The following is a 17,645-nucleotide window of genomic DNA, read 5'->3' as shown; positions in this document are numbered from 1 at the left end:
GCTCTGGAGAAATGTGATATTAAACGTGATATTATCTGCGCTCAACCTGGCTCAGCCGTCGATAGAGGAGCGATGAGGAGACAGCGAGGGGGTGTGAGATAGAAATGATGAAGATGTCCACAATGCAGCTGCAGTTTGATTCTATACCTCAGGAAGAGCGGTATAGATTGTAGAAAGAAGTGGACTAAGGCTGTGTTCAGACTGCAGGGCTTAATGCTCAATTCAGATTTTTTTTGTGAAATCAGATTTTTTTGCGAGGTCGTTCACATTCCCAGTTAAATGGGATTTGTTTGTGATCTCCAGTGTGAACATTAAACGCCCCAAAAGTGTCCCGCATGTGCATTGGAGACGTGACAAAGTCAAACGCAGCGAGTGTGCTCAGTGTTTACGGAAGTCGCCTAAACCAGGGGTGTCCAAACTTTTTTCAAGGGCCACATTTCTAAACACAGATGAAGCAGAGGGCTGATCGAGGGCCATAGACTGATGCTCAAAACAGTGAATAATTGAAATATGTGCATGTTTAACACATGAGAATGAGCCATCAGTCTTTATTCATGCTCAGATCCTTAAAACTACACACTAAAAATTAAATATTAGCTTTATCAATGTAGATTTTCAAAAAAAACTTGCAGTAAAAAGTTAATTTTTAATTGATGTCAGGTAATTTGGGCCAATTCACTTGGAAGCCTTAGGGACAAGAAAAATAGTCTGAGGGCCACATTTGGTCTACGGGCCATAGTTTGGACATGCTTGGCCTAAACACTGGGCTTGTCTCCCAAAATACTGTCCAGTTCTTCGTAAAACGGACAGGTTACACGTCCACGGCTGCTTCGTTTGTTTGAGTCTTTAGCCTCCTTGTATTTGGTTCGGAGGCTCTTTATTTTGAGCCAGGACCGCCTTTTCTTTAGCCAGGCTGGTGTCGCCTAGTGCCTCCGCTCAATTTCATTTCTCTCCAGCGACTATCTCAGGAATCAGAATACACTAGATGGTTCGCAAAAACCCCGGAAGTGTGAGTTTGGGCACCAGCCAATCAGTGAAGAGTCATATATTCAGTGTTGGCAACGATTCCAGAGATCGAGGATTTAAAGCCAGAACAAAAAGAATGTTTGGTGAATTTTATCAAGGAGGTCTTACGGGATTTGGGAAAAGCTTAATATGCCAGTTAGCCCTGTTAGCAGCGTGACATATATATCACGACCAAATAACAGCGATTGGTTAAATAAAAAAGTACCTGCCTATCATCGAGCGAACGAATCCTAATGCTGCGAAGTCAGACAGTTTCTACAAAGTGAAACCGACTGATGAATCAGGCTACCTCTTCATTGGCAATCATTTCAAAAACCGCCCAATTCTGATAAGATCCCTCCACTTTGGTCTGAATACAGCGATCCCCACAAATATTAATAACTTGCTAACCTTGCTTTCCCTCCATTCACGAGACTCCGAGCCTGACGTGTAGGTGGGATGAATGTGACCTGGCTGTTCAGACTGAAGTCACATGTCAAAAGATCGGATATGTATCGGTTTCAGGAGCACATATCCAAGTGTCCTGGGTCACATTTGACAAAAATCTGATCTGTGTCGTTCAGACTGTCATTAAAAGATCAGATACAGGAGCATAGGCGCAAAAAATTTGGATTTGGGTCACTTCAGGATACAGTCTGAACGTAGCCTTAGTGAGTGCAAATTCACCCATAGCGTTCGGCTCCAGTCAAATGAAGCTCACCGAGGATGGCAGTTATAGGCGCGAATTTGGAGATGAGTTCCATATTTGTCATAGTAATCAAAGAGCCAGAGCGAGGGTGTTAAAGGTAACACCGCTTCCCACTCGCGACGCTGGTTTTTCAGGGAGCTGGCACTTAGCAAAAGAAGGTTTGTCTTGGTTTGTCTGTTGTTAGTGTTCATATATTGCACTGCAAAAAAAAGCATGGCCAAAATTATTAATTAAAACAAACAGAAAATCTATCAGAAAATGACTTAAAAATAGTGAAATGATCTGTCCATGCAGCAAGATAATTTTACTTGACAAGTTCTCTTAAAATAAACGACCTCTAGACTAAAATGAAGCAGTTTGTGGTGAGTGTTCATGGGCTGGAAATAAGTTTATAGATGCTAAGTTTTAGATAAATATACATGAGGATCAAGCAAATCTGTATCATTGGATCTAAAAACAAGTGACGTGTTACAGAGGGAAAACTATGATAAATGTATTGTAGCTTCTTCTTTTAAACATTCATTGCGATAAATTTACGATTTTCTGACTAGTTGAGTCATGGAAGAAATAACTGCTACAAATTTTTAAAATTACACAACCAATTCAGAACAACTAGTAAGTAGAAGTTTTAAAATCTTTGTCAGATCAGAGAAATTTGCAGTGTGATTCTTGAACAAAATTACAAAATAAAAACACCAGGATCGTGCAAAGTGGGTTAATGTGAATATTTTAAGATCAAACTGACAAAACTCTCAGCAACAGTTGCAGAGAGAGGAAGCATTTTTTTTCTAGGTATGAAATGATCCAAATGATTCTAGTGAAGATGATGAAGTTTAAAAACACAGTGCAGTACCTGGATTACCACATGACATCACAAGATGAAGTATTATGCAAAATGTCTATGTTATAACATTGTTCCCTCATCAAAAACATGCCCGTAAAGGTTTTAGATGTCATCCATGCATGTTTGAGTAATTTAGTGATCCATCCTGGGCCTTATTCCAAACTTTCTTTATGGTTAGCTCTACAATTCTATAAAAGTGGAAAAAAGATGGGCGATGTCCAAAAGCTTTTTTTATTGTTAAATAATGTTTTGGCAAAAAGTCTTCGTTGGATCATGTTCCTTGCATTTGCACCTCTACAAGAACTTTGGTGTGTGTTTTCTGTTTTATTTGGAGGTACACTTCTGTCCAATGCTCTGCTCACAAGCTTAAGTCACCCTGACAATTCTCCATAAATATACAAATGCATGGCTACAACTTAAGAAACCTGACGCGGTGTGCAGTAGTTTTATTAGCGGGACACACGCTGATTGTGTTGTGTTCCCCTAAATGGAGCCAGAGTCAGTGGACCCAGAAGCACAGCCACGCTCACTTCCTGATTGAAACTCAGTTAACTATGTCCATTTATATAAACAGTCGATGGACTATATGAGATTGATTTTAGACTGATAAAGTGAAAGTGATTGTTTTAGAAGATTGGCTTCTAATGAGCCGCAATGGTAAGGCTCATTTATGTTGTAATTTCTTTGCCTTAAAAGTCTTATATTACACAAAATGGACTCTCCTGAGCTTGAATGCATGTTATCGTGTTGTTACTCATTAAAACAGACCTGGAGTTGTGCTTTGTTTCATTTACGCACGTTGCATTATTAGTCGGTCTAAGTCTTCAAAGCTCAAAATGTACTATTCAAGTTAACAACTATTTTTACCATTAGTTCAGTAGAAATTGTCAATTCTAGATCTGAAATTATCCAAATGATTCTAGTGAAGGTGTGTGGAGTTTAAAAACACAGTAGAGCACTTCTTTTCAGTTTGAATGTTTTCAGTTTGAGAGAAGAACTCAGCCTAAATATACAGGGTTTGTGTGTTGAACATGTGTGAATGAAACAAAACACAACTCCAGGTCTGTTTGTGATGAAGAAATAAAATTATAACATAGATTTTAAAAACTGTTTCTAATAGGCCCTTTAAATCTAAATGACTTCCACACATTTTTCATCCATATCTTTTAGTGTCGATTGCAGCTGAGTGTTTTCCACGTTGTTAAACTTAAAGGGATGATTTGGCACCAGTATAAATAAGACCAAAAAAGCTCTGAGTATTTTCTTTCCACACAGAGCGATATTTTCAAACCTAAAATTTGACTCTTAATCAGTTGGAAAACCTTCACAAACATGCTCCGAGCGCCTTGCCAAAGAGCTGCGGCGGTGCAGATTCAGCTGAGCAAACACAGCCAAAATCATCCAAATATCAAGAATGTTGACTCTCAAATCACCGCTGAATTCTCTGATTTTATTAGAATTTCCATGAAAATAATAAAAAACTTTTGCCAATTTTATTATCTTGCCAAAAAATGTTGAGTCCAGACTTGGCTGAAGTGAGTAACGTGTTAAAGAAATTGTACTTTTAGGAGTACTTTAGTCTAGCAGCATACTTTTACTCTTACTTGAGTAATATAGTAGAGTGTAACAGTACTCTTACTTGAGTATTATATAGTACAGTGTAACAGTACTCTTACTTGAGTATTATATAGTACAGTGTAACAGTACTCTTACTTGAGTATTATATAGTACAGTGTAACAGTACTCTTACTTGAGTATTATATATAGTACAGTGTAACAGTACTCTTACTTGAGTATTATATAGTACAGTGTAACAGTACTCTTACTTGAGTATTATATATAGTACAGTGTAACAGTACTCTTACTTGAGTATTATATATAGTACAGTGTAACAGTACTCTTACTTGAGTATTATATAGTACAGTGTAACAGTACTCTTACTTGAGTAATATATAGTACAGTGTAACAGTACTCTTACTTGAGTATTATATAGTACAGTGTAACAGTACTCTTACTTGAGTATTATATAGTACAGTGTAACAGTACTCTTACTTGAGTATTATATATAGTACAGTGTAACAGTACTCTTACTTGAGTATTATATAGTACAGTGTAACAGTACTCTTACTTGAGTATTATATAGTACAGTGTAACAGTACTCTTACTTTTCCATGTAAAAATCAATGTGGAATTATTATTTCCATGTAAACTCGAAGGAGAAGATTTTAATTCCAAATTATTTAATTCAGACCAATTAATTCAGAATTAAAAAACATCATGTAAATGTGGACACTGTGGAACATTCCAGGCAGAGCAAAAACAAATCGAACCAAAAACTCCCAACCAAAAAGTTACACCTTTAATTACTCTTACTTTTATTCGATTACTTTCACGTGGTTCTTCGTGTCAGATTCTTTTAATCGTGAGTGTGGGTCAGATGAGGCTCGAACACTGAAGGCTCCAGTTGGATATTGAAATGTTCTTGGTTCAGAAAGGGCGACTTTGCATATGGCATTTCATTTCTGTCACTTTAAGACACTTTGATTTGATTCAGGATTCGTACTCGCACCTCACCCCTTAGAAGTACACACATTTAACCCATAGTATGAGGCCATCCATCATGAGAATATATGGTGATCAAATGTCAGTGCAGATATTAGACCTGATGTATTCGAGGTGGACTTAAATGGAATTCAGGAAGTTTTAATGGAAATAGGTTTGTACCATGCGTTATGAATTATATGAGTGTTAAAGGTCCTAGATTAGACCAAAAAAATGACTCATGAGCTTTAAAGGCACACTATGTAACTTTCCGATTGGGGTCCGTCACCTGCTTGTCATTGCTCTGCCTGGAATGTTCCACAGTATGACGTTAATTGGTTTTATAGCTGAAAAATAATTAAAAAACAGACATTCTGACTGTGAGCGCTGTTCCCTCTCCACAGATCTGACCTGTAAAGGGGTTTGGTTTGGTCTCCATGAAGATAGAAAGGTTTAATGCCATACTGTGAAACATTCCAGACAAAGGAATAGCATCTCCATAGAGAAAAGCATTTGTTGGACCTGTCTTAGAATTATGGGTGTGCAAAAATATTGAAATATTGATATATCGTATCGTTTAATGTGATGATAATGTATCAATATCATGGGCTGCCGTATCGTTATATCACCAAAAGTATTTTTTGTATGTTTTATGAAATTATTTTGTTACAGCCACCATTTTGTTGTTTGCTCAGAGGAAGGAAACTCATTTATGCGACACATTTGACATTTTCACTGTTTTGATGATTAAAATGTTTGTGTTTCATATGAACTTTGCACAAGAAGTGGTTTCACAAAGACTTTTAGTATCACAGCCACTATTTAGACTTAATTTTTGAACTATATTGAATTGATTTTAAATATATCGTATCGAATCGAAACCTCACTGTATCGAAATATGTATTGTATTGTGGCCTATGTATCAAGATATGTATTGTAAGGCAACTTCTTAATGATACTCAGCCCTACTCAGAATTTGTTGGTTTGGAAAATGTTCCTCATCAAAAACATGCCTGAAGAGGTTTTAGATGCCATCCATGCATGTTTGAGTAATCTAGTGATCTATCCTTCCTGACTCTATTCAAACCCTCCTTATGGTTAGCTGTACAATTCTATAAAAGTGAAAAAAACAAAACAAAACAAAAACAAAATAAACGCATAGCACACTCAGATGGGCGATATTCAAAAGCTTTTTCTTTCTTTCTTTCTTTTTTTTTTTTATTATTAAAGAGCATTTAACAAAAGTAAAAGAAAAAGTGACTGTATTTCTATTAGGCCCCGTCCACACTAGTTCATATTTGAGTCATTTTCATTGTGGATACAATGTTCGTTCACACTAATCCGACTGAAAACGTCTCCAGAGACGGAACGATCTGATGCCTCCAGCTCCCACGAATTCATCTGAGTACAAATCTGATCCAGCACTGTGTGGATGCATGAAACTCTGATACTCTGATGTAGGTCTATGCACCGTGAAGTAATTCACCTCCAAAACACTAAGAGGCTAGAATATATGTCCATTCATATACAGTATACAGTCTGTACGTATGACCTGCAGACGTATAATCTCTGAAAAGTTTAACATGAACCATTTCCAACATGACAGAAACACAGAACAGACTCACCATCAGCAGAACACCCTCTGTCACAGAAAGAACACTCATATTCCACTGAGTCATGTCCTTTAGTCCGACAGAACCTGAACCGCATCAGCGCCCAATAGTGAGCTGTTTTTTTGAGCGCTTAGTTTATGCAAATGAGCCATGTGGTTTTAAGTTTAGTTTCTGTAAAACATAAACAAATATGCTCAAAGCTGTGTGGAGAGGGAAGGCTTGTGGACACAGAAAGGACGTGTGTGGACGCAGACCACACACATCATTGTATACATTGTATAAGCCTTTAAAAACAGTATAAAGCGTTATGTTTTGAAAGATATGGAGCTCTGGAATGAATGAATTATGCATTAAATTTAGTTTCTTTTAATTTATATTTTGTCTTTTATATATACAGTAAGTGGTAAGTTAAACTGTAAATGCAAACTTGCTGTTCATACACTAGACACACAAAACACAACTCCAGGTCTGTTTTTGATGAGGGAAGAACATTGTAACATGACTTAAAACTCACAAGAGTAAAATGTGCGTAACATAGAACCTGTAACTCACCACATTCACAACAACAAAATGAATTGCCTAGAGCAGTTTTTGGAGCAGCTATCTGTCTGTTACAGGCTGACGCGTGTACCCGCTGAGCTCGTAGCAGGCACAACATATTCAAATCAGTCATAAATTTAATTAGCCAGACATAATGAGTCAATACATCCAATGCTTTTCCTTCTTGGAATTCTGTCATTGTTTAATAGGAATCGGCATTAGAAGTACTTTTGAGTACTTCAGCCTAAACCCTTTTGGTCAAGATGCATGGGTTTATAGTCTATGTTTTGTTTTGTTTTGTAGCGCTGCCAAATGACCAAATATAAAACTACTACTACTAACAAAAGCAAAAAACCTTTGTTGGATCATGTTCCTTGCATTTGCACCTCTACAAGAACTTTTCAGTTTTATTTAACTGTACAATTCTGTCCAAAGGTCCATCAACCTAAGTCACCCTGACAATTCTCCATAAAAATGCAAAAGGTCAAGCAGAAGTAAACAGCAAGGCCAGAAATTCAAGTTAATGCATCTGATATAAAAATGTATTGAACAGATACATATGTACTCTAGTTTATGAAACTGTTGACCTTTTTTCTGTACCATTTTTGGTTCTAAAGTTCCATATGTTTTAAACAGACCATGTATGAAACATGGAACAAAAAATATTTCCCAAATTTCAAAGACCTGCAAATCATGTAAATAAATGGATGTATTTCATCATATCTTGTGTTATTCCATCTTTGAACTGTTGATGAAGGTACAGGATTAAAAAAAAAAAAAAAAATGTATTTAAAATTATTAAAATTTTCTTGGAAGGACTGACATATTTTATAGAAATAGTTTCCTTTCATTTTGAAGTAATATTAAAGTATTCGGAAGAAAAAAGTTGACAAATGATGTAAAATCCTGCACCTTCTACTTGTTTGCACAATTTTCCCTCCGTTACTTTTCCCTCCGTTACCATGACCTTTCTTAATAAAAAATCTCATGAGTCAAAAAGTAAGAGGTTTTTCAACCTAATCTTGTACCATATGGTAGAAAACTATATGAAGCAAATATTCAAACCAGTTTGTTAAGGATATGGAAGTGAGAACCAAGAGTTATCACTGTTTGGATTTATTGCCCAAAAAGTGCTGCATATTTCATTCCCTCCGTTACCAACATGAGTTTTTAAATTTTTTTATCAACAACTTGAAAGAATATCACAGGTTTAACTTGACCCTGTTGGAGTGTAACTCTTTCCTACATTCTGATACTTTACTTATTTCAATAGTCCCTCTAGTTTCTGAATAAGAGACATTTGAATGTAAAAATCTGCCCGTTTCCCTCTGTTACCACTTGACCGGACCCAAAATCATGACTACAACTTGACAAACTTGATGCGATGTGCAGTAGTTTCATTAGCTGGATGTACCACTGATTGTGTTGTGACAGCGCTCTGAAGGGGGAGTGACTTAGATTGGATAGCAAAGTGAGGGAAAAGAGAGTAGGTGAACATAGCATTTTCAAAACAATAAAATGTAACACGGTGATCAAAATATGTGATGTGTTAGCAGTAAATATACGTCATACCTCAATACCCAATATAAATACAAATATATAAATACCCAAATACGTCATAGAAGTAAAAATACTCCCTCTTTAACAATAAAACGTCATCATAAACACACAGGACCACCATTCCCACACTCTATATTAAACACCAGTCTATTTGCATTGTGCCGTGTGTTTAAATGGTTACAACCAGTTCTTAATGTTGGCAATTTACTGGTAAAGTGCTTTCTAATGAACCATAATTACTACAGCTTTACCTAATTACCATAATCAGCAGTTATAAATAACACGATTCGCCGCCTTGTTACAACCGCTGATTGAAAAACTGCGCTGAAGACTTGAACTACCAAATTTAGAGGTGATTTCGATCTCAGTTTAAACCCTTTTCTCTCTTTAAACACGTATCTGCCTAACTTGTAATTATCATTTTTCAGACGCAAACACACACACACACACACACACACACATACACACATACACACCAACTATTTTTTGACTAGTTTAAGCCACCTATTTTTTCTATACATTATTACCTTCCCATAATAGTAGTGATACAATTCTAATTCCAGTGCACATACTATGTTTTAAGTACTGTATTTTTCAGACTATAAATTGCTCCGGTGTATAAGTCGCACTAGACAAAAATGTAATAATGAAGGAAAAAAAAAAACATATATAAGTTGCACTTTTGGGGGAAATTTACTTTATAAAATCAGAGACCAGGAACCGACATTTCATCTTCAAAAGCGAGATATACTAATAAGACTAGAACAGAGAACAGACTGTTAACGTCACATATGAACAGTTCTTCAGATAAACTATAACATAAACAACAGAACAGAACAAGTTTAACAAACTCTCCATCTCACTCCAAATCACTAAATCCATTCAATTCTTCATCCTCGGTGTCACTTCTGAGCAACTCCACGACCTCCGGAGGTAAACAGAGCACCACTTCCTCTTCTGTGTCGCTGTCGTCAGACTCAGCATCAGTTCCAGTTAGAATTATTCGGGTCTTTCTGAATCTCGACAGGATGGTTTCAGTGTCACTGAAGTCCAGGCTTTGTCCATCCATCCAGTGACTTCAGGAAAGTTTCATGGTGCATCCTCCTGGTGTCACAAGTTTCTCACTCACTTCAAACTTTCTTTCTGCTGCTCGATTACCATTTTTGGCTGCAGATTTCATGACTTGCAGCTTGTAATCTGCAAAATATGATTTTTCTTTTTTGGGCATTTGTGTTCAGTCTTCTCAGTGTCTTTATAAGTTAGTTCTTTGTGGCTCAGAAGTAATGCAACCAACTGACATGATACAGACAGAACAGAGGCTCTTTCTGCAGGAGACATGTGCAGTAGAGTGACGTGACAGTGGTACAGGAGGAACAGGAGCAGCAGATACTCACACACAAGACTAGAACCTCTCACAGCTTCAGTGTGAAAATTTTAATATATAAGAGGCACTGGAGTATAAGTCACAGGAAACACCCAAACCATGAAAAAAAGTTAGACTTATAGCCTGAAAAATATGATATGTGTCACCTCTGCCCTGGTGTCAGTTGATACCAAGGCAGAGACTGACAATTGATTCTCATAGAATCAATTTTATCATTTGCTCAGAGTTTATATGAGTTCAATATGTTCTAGAGTTAATTTAACATTTTTGGAAATGTTAAGTAACACTGGACCAAAGTTCTTGTTTAACCCCAAAATCAGGAGTTATATGAAGGTTTTGAGAGTAAACAGATAACACTTTGTAGGGTTATGCTGATTTAACTAAACAACACACAGATGTGTTTTATTTTTACACTTTATTTCAGATAATTTAAGATGAAATTCTGTATAAAACTGGTTCAAACTGGTCTTCTGTCGCGGGAGTTTGAAGTGGTGAGTGGGACGAGCCAAATGAACTTATTCACTAAAGGAAGTTGAATAAACACTAGGGGAACTTCAACCATATCAACTCTGGCAAATAACCAAGTCAAAATTCTTGAGCTGAATTCTTGAAATATGTTACCCTGAAATTTTAACCCACCAGTTTTTGCAGTGTGGAGATAAGCAGGTAGCAGACCCAGAAAGACTCCACCAGAAAAGTCACATCATGCTTATTTTCTTTAATTTTATTTGTGTTATTTTAATGTTTTGAGTTTTTTATTTATTTATTTATTCTTTTTTTTTTTTGCTTCAACTCAAATTTTCCATCTTATTTTGTCTCCTTGCTTGCTTTGTGCTTACCCAGACTAAACCCTGCATTGTTCTGTCCGTTACAGGAGCACTTTTAAGCGTAACCGTGCTCTCGTCTTTGTTCTCTTTTCCTCTATTGTCCTGTCGTTTTAAAGGGCACGTGTACCCTACTTTACTATTGTTTCCCTCATGTTAAACTCCCTAAGGACCCGCTCACATTTGGCTAATCCCAATTCTGTCAAACTCCCTGCTCCTTGTCTCCTTTCCTTTGTCGCTTCCTTGCTTCCTTCCTTGGTTCCTTGCTGGTCCGTCTCCTCTCATCTCGTCTCCTCGTGTCCTAGCTTAAGGACACTGGGTTAAGGTGATGAGCAGTGACAGGTCGCCTCCTAATTTAGTCTAGAAACCGGATTACAAGAGACGTGATAAAACGCAACTCCCCCCAAGAGGTAAACCAGGACTAAACCAGGACTAAACCAGGACTAAACCAGGACTAAACCAGGACTAAACCAGGACTAAACCAGGTCTACACCAGGACTAAACCAGGACTAAACCAAGGCTAAACCAGGACTAAACCAGGACTAAACCAGGTCTACACCAGGACTAAACCAGGACTAAACCAAGGCTAAACCAGGACTAAACCAGGACTAAACCAGGTCTACACCAGGACTAAACCAGGACTAAACCACCAGGACTAAACCAGGACTAAACCAGGACTAAACCAGGTCTACACCAGGACTAAACCAGGACTACACCTGGACTAAACCAGGACTACAACAGGATTACAACAGAACTAAACCTGGGACTAAACTGGGACTACACTGGGACTAAACCAGGACTAAACTGGGACTACACTGGGACTAAACTGGGATTTAACGGGACTAAACCGGGACTAAACTGGGACTAAATCAGGACTAAACCGGGACTAAACTGGGACTAAATCAGGACTAAACCAGGACTACAACAGGACTACACTAGGACTAAACCAGGGCTAAACCAGGAGTAAAAGTTCAGGACTAAATTAGGATTTATAAAACCAGGTGTAAAATAGGATTTAAACCAGGACTGAACCAAGTCTGAACCACTGTTAGACCAGTTCTAAACCAGGTCTGGACTGGGTATACTAAACCAGAGCTGAACTTGGTTCTATAAACCGAGAGTGAATCAGGTCCACACATTTTGTCTTTGTCACTAAATGTCGAGCAAAGAAACAGAAATCTGGTTTATTGTATAATTTCACTAAACTTCCTGTATATCACATTAAAGATACAGTGCGTAACTTTCCTGAGGCGTCTCATTACCTGTAGGATTCCAGGGAAATACAAAGTTAAAACCAGAACAGTCTTCATGCAGATAAAAACATTTTATGCCACATTGTGGGAGATTGTAAGAAACTACATTTCCATGGAGACAAGCAGGAGGCGGCCTTACTCCAAATACGAATCAGGTTTATGGAGATGCAAGCTCATTCACAGTAAAGACACATGTTGTTCAGTGCAATAAACACAACCAACATGTAGAGTTACAGTGTACACTTATATAAATATTAGAGGTGGGACATTAAACTGTTATTCACAATTTATTAATTACGAAATTAATGCATTCAAAATATGAACACATTTTATCGCAGTTTGCCAAACAACACGGGACGTTTGTCAGTGCACCATGTCGTGGTACAACTATTGTACAGGCACACACAGTTGTGACTACAACAACAATAGAGCACAAAGCCTCTGGGTCTGCAGGACGGTACATTTCTACTCAAAAAACGACCTGATGGAAGTACAGACAAAGACGTTGTTTATTGCAAACTGTGTAGAAAAGAGTTTCACAGAAGCACCTCAACTTACGACACCATTTAGATTAAAACATGTGACAGCACAGAACCTTCTGGATTTGTTGATGGGAGTAGTTCTGGTCCAAGTACATGTACAAGAGGTGTCAGTAGTTAAGCGATTATTTGAGATGAATTGATTACAAAGCCTGCTAATTAATTAGATTATTATTTTTTATTTATTTATTTAATTTTTAATCAAGTCCCACCCCTAATAAATATAAAGTTTTCTTTTATAGAGAAGCATTTTATGGAACTAAATGATTCCCTGATTGTGGAATCACTGGGTAGTGTTTTGTTTATTTGTAGTTTTTCCTCGAGTGATGCAGAAAAGAGGAACCCACTGTCTGTGGGAATGTTCACGTGTGTTAACATGCTTTTGTTTACTCTCATTTTGGTAAAAAAAAAAAAAAAAAGTTCCATACTGTGGCTTTAAATGGAATTATATTACCGTCGGGGTGACTTTCGACAGTCCGTGTGAGTGACAGTAGCTCAGTTGGTCGAGCGTTTGAAGGTTTGCGGTTTATATTCCGCTCTCAACGCAAACATCACTGGTAGAGCGGCTGGTTGGTGTTGTCAACTTAGAGATGAATGCTGTTGTTGTGTCCTTGGGCAAAACACTTAACCCCCCAGTGTCTCTGTGTGTGTGAATGATTGAGTGGCTCCTTTCTGTAAAACGCTTTGAGCCTCGAAGATGGAAATGCGTTGTATAAAAAAACGTGACCATGTGAGCTGATAATATATGTGTAGACCGAAGTACAGATTCCACAGTCGTCATGTGTATAATCGTGTACTTTATGTATCCGTGTACCTCTCCTCCGTCCTCCCTCTCTCCTGTTATCACTCCGGGCATCCTTATCTCTCTGCATTTCCGTGCGATTCCGAGGAAAAAGTGTATTATTTGTGTGTGTGTGTGTGTGTGTGCGCCGCGGGACTAAAGCGTCTTCATCTGTTTGTGTTTTTCAGACAATGCGGCTACAGCAAGGCGTCTCAAGAGGGCGACGAGGAGCTCTACTTCCAGTGTAAGTGACGACGAAGACGGCTCTATCACGGAACGAGAGAGCGACAGACGGAGAGCAAGCAAATGGGAATATCGCTGTGTGGAATGAGCGCGGTGTGTCGGGAAAATTGTGTTTAGGACGCGGTTGTGTGTCTGTGGTAAAGCGGGACTAAATCATTTCAAGTACTACATGACATCACACAGGACTGCACTCTTTATCTCTACTCCTTCTCTCCATTCCTCTCTCTAGCTCTCCTCTATCCTTTGTCATCTATTTCTCGTCTCTCCATCTCTTTATTTTCACCTCTCTCTCTTCATCTTTCTCTCATCCTTCTCTCCATCTCTTTATTTTCAACCCTCTCTCCTCTATCTCTCTCTCCCCATCCCTCTCTCCCCTCCCTCTATGTCTGCTCCATCCCTCTCTCCATTATCTCTTCCATCCCTTTCTTTCTCTCCCCATTTTCCCCATTCTTCTCTCCTCCATCTGTCTTTCTATTATCATCTATCTATCTCTCATCCTTCTCTCCGTCTATCTATTTGCAAACCTTTTTCCTCTACCTCTCTCTCCCCATCCCTCTCTCTCTCCTCCATCCTTCTCTCTATCGTCATCCATTTCACCTCAATCTTCTCTCCATACCTCTATCTTCAGCCCTCTCTTTTCTACCTCTCCTCCATCCCTCTCTCGTTCTTCCATCCTTCTCTCCTCCACCCAACTCTCTGTTGTCATCCTTCTCTCCATCTCTCTATTTTCAGCCTTCTCTCTTCTGCATCTCTGTCCCCATCCCTCTCTCTTCTATTCCTGTCTCTCTCCTCCGTCATTCTCTCCTCTATGCATGTCTTCCTCCTCATCCCTCTCTCCTCTCTCTCATCCCTCTCTCCTCATCCCTTTCTCCTCTCTTTCATCCCTCTCTCTTCTATCCCTGTCGTTCTCCTCCGTCATTCTCTCCTCTATCTGTGTTTCTCTCCTCATCCCTCTCTCCTGTCTCTCATCCCTCTCTCCTCTCTCTCTTCTCCACTATCTGTCACTCTCATCCCTCTCTCCTTCCTTCCCCTTCTCCACACCTTCCTTCCCTCTCTCCTCTCCCTCCTCTCTCCTGACCTCCCTCTCCTCCCTCCCCTCTCTCCTCTCATCTCTTCTGTCCTCCCTCTCCTCTCCTCCCTCTCTCCTCTCGTCTCTTCTGTCCTCCCTCTCCTCTCCTCCCTCTCTCCTCTCGTCTCTTCTGTCCTCCCTCTCCTCTCCTCCCTCTCTCCTCTCGTCTCTTCTGTCCTCCCTCTCCTCTCTCTCCCTCTCTCTCTTCTGTCTCCTCTCCCTCTCCTCTCTCTCTCTCTCTGTCCTCCCTCTCCTCTCCTCCCTCTTCCTCTCTCTCTGTCCTCCCTCTCCTCCCTTCCCTCTCTCCTCTCGTCTCTTCTGTCCTCCCTCTCCTCTCCTCCCTCTCTCCTCTCTCTCTTCTGTCCTCCTCTCCTCCCTTCCCTCTCTCCTCTCCTCCCTCTCTCCTGTCCTCCCTCTCCCTTCCCTCTCTCCTCTCCTCTCGTCTCTTCTGTCGTTCCTGTATGTTGTGTTTCTGTGTATCAGACTGAGTCACAGATGGAGCAGAAGCCTCCTCCAAATGTCCCACCTGTTCCACCAGACTCTGCTCTCCAAACACCACCGCAAATACTCAACTCTTCCTCCTTTTAATTAAGAGAAAACTACTACTACTACTAATACTGCTACTACTACTATCAATACTACTACTACTACTACTACTACTACTACTACTACTACTATAAATGTCCCACCTGTTCCACCAGACTCTGCTCTGCAAATACCACCACAAATACTCAAGTCAAGTCTTTCGCTTTGTAATTAAGAGAAAATATTAATACTGCTAATACTGCTACTACTACTATTACTTCTACTACTTCTACTATTACTACTAATACACCTGTTCCACCCATAGACTGTATATATACTAATCCACCAACCACTGTGTTCCAGATAGGAAGTAGGCATGGGCACAATTCGGCTCCATTGACTCTGGCCCCAATTACTACTGCTGCTACTACTACTACTGATACTACTACTACTACTACTACTACTACTACTGATACTCCCATTACTGCTGCTTCTATTACTACTACTAATACTACTACTACTGATACTCCCATTACTACTACTACTACTACTACTACTACTACTACTACTACTGCTGCTGCTGCTACTTCTATTACTACTACTACTACTACTACTACTACTACTACTACTACTACTACTACTACTACTGATGCTCCCATTACTGCTGCTTCTATTACTACTACTACTACTACTACTACTACTGATACTCCCATTACTGCTGCTTCTACTACTACTACTACTACTACTACTACTACTACTACTACTACTACTACTACTACTACTACTACTACTACTACTACTACTGCTACTACTACTACTGCTACTACTACTACTACTACTATTACTACTACTACTATTACTACTACTATACTACTACTACTACTACTGCTACTGCTACTACTGCTACTACTACTGCTGCTGCTTCTATTACTACTACTACTATAACTACTACTACTACTACTACTACTGCTACTGCTACTACTGCTACTACTACTACTACTACTACTACTACTACTACTACTACTACTACTACTGCTTCTATTACTACTACTACTACTACTACTGCTTCTATTACTATTACTACTACTGCTTCTATTACTATTACTACTACTACTATACTACTACTACTACTACTACTACTACTGCTACTGCTACTACTGCTACTACTACTACTACTACTACTACTACTACTACTACTACTACTACTACTACTACTGCTTCTATTACTATTACTACTACTGCTTCTATTACTATTACTACTACTACTATAACTACTACTACTACTACTACTACTACTGCTACTGCTACTACTGCTACTACTACTACTACTACTACTACTGCTACTACTGCTGCTGCTTCTATTACTACTACTAATACTACTACTACTACTACTACTACTACTACTACTACTACTGCTACTACTGCTGCTGCTTCTATTACTACTACTACTACTACTACTACTACTACTACTACTACTACTACTACTACTGCTACTACTGCTGCTGCTTCTATTACTATTACTACTACTACTGCTACTACTGCTACTGTTACTACTACTGCTACTACTACTACTGCTACTACTACTACTACTACTACTACTACTACTACTACTGCTTTCTATTACTATTACTACTATACTACTGCTACTACTGCTACTGTTACTACTACTGCTACTACTACTACTACTACTACTACTACTACTACTGCTTCTATTACTACTACTACTACTCATACTACTACTACTACTACTACTTCTACTACTTCTGTTCCATTCCTACTGTGGGCTCTCACTGCCAGCTCAGTACGGAACAGTAATGGAATTTCTCTGACAAATACTACTTCAACTACTACCAGTACAACAACTACTACTAATACAAGCTTTGTGGTGGTATTTTCAACTGTTTTCATGTTTTGTGTTACCTAAAAAAGCTGTTCTTGAGGTGTTTAACTCGCAAGCTCCACAAGCCTGTCAAAGGGCTTCAGTCATTCATTCTGTCACAGTCAAACAAACACACTGGTAACGTGGGTGAGGTGTCTTGCCTAAGGACACAACCACCACTGAGCCTCTGTCGCCCCAGACTAAACCAGCCCAGTACTTCTTTACTTGCTAGTCTAGTTTTGGTTCTTACATTCAGGCACATTTTTTTTAACATATGGTCATTTATTCTGAAAAGAGAGAGAGAAACTGGATACTCCTGGAAAAAAAAAAAAAAAA

At 38.8% G+C, this 17,645-nt stretch overlaps 1 protein-coding gene across 1 annotated transcript in view; it reads left to right on the top strand.

Annotated features, from left to right (window-relative positions):
• LOC110157791 (ephrin type-A receptor 7-like) overlaps positions 1 to 17,645 on the top strand; it is a 358,749-nt gene that overhangs the window by 274,997 nt on the left and 66,107 nt on the right. The window contains exon 9 of the mRNA XM_055157155.1: positions 13,782 to 13,837. Within this exon, the coding sequence (XP_055013130.1) occupies positions 13,782 to 13,837 (56 nt within the window). The remainder of the gene's footprint in view (positions 1 to 13,781; positions 13,838 to 17,645) is intronic.

Source organism: Boleophthalmus pectinirostris, unplaced genomic scaffold, assembly GCF_026225935.1.
Source record: "Boleophthalmus pectinirostris isolate CB_2022bp ecotype Guang Dong unplaced genomic scaffold, ASM2622593v1 HiC_scaffold_21, whole genome shotgun sequence".
Taxonomy (NCBI): domain Eukaryota; kingdom Metazoa; phylum Chordata; class Actinopteri; order Gobiiformes; family Gobiidae; genus Boleophthalmus; species Boleophthalmus pectinirostris.
The sequence above is the reverse complement of the archived record's forward strand: the minus strand, read 5'-3'. Positions and strand labels throughout refer to the sequence as shown.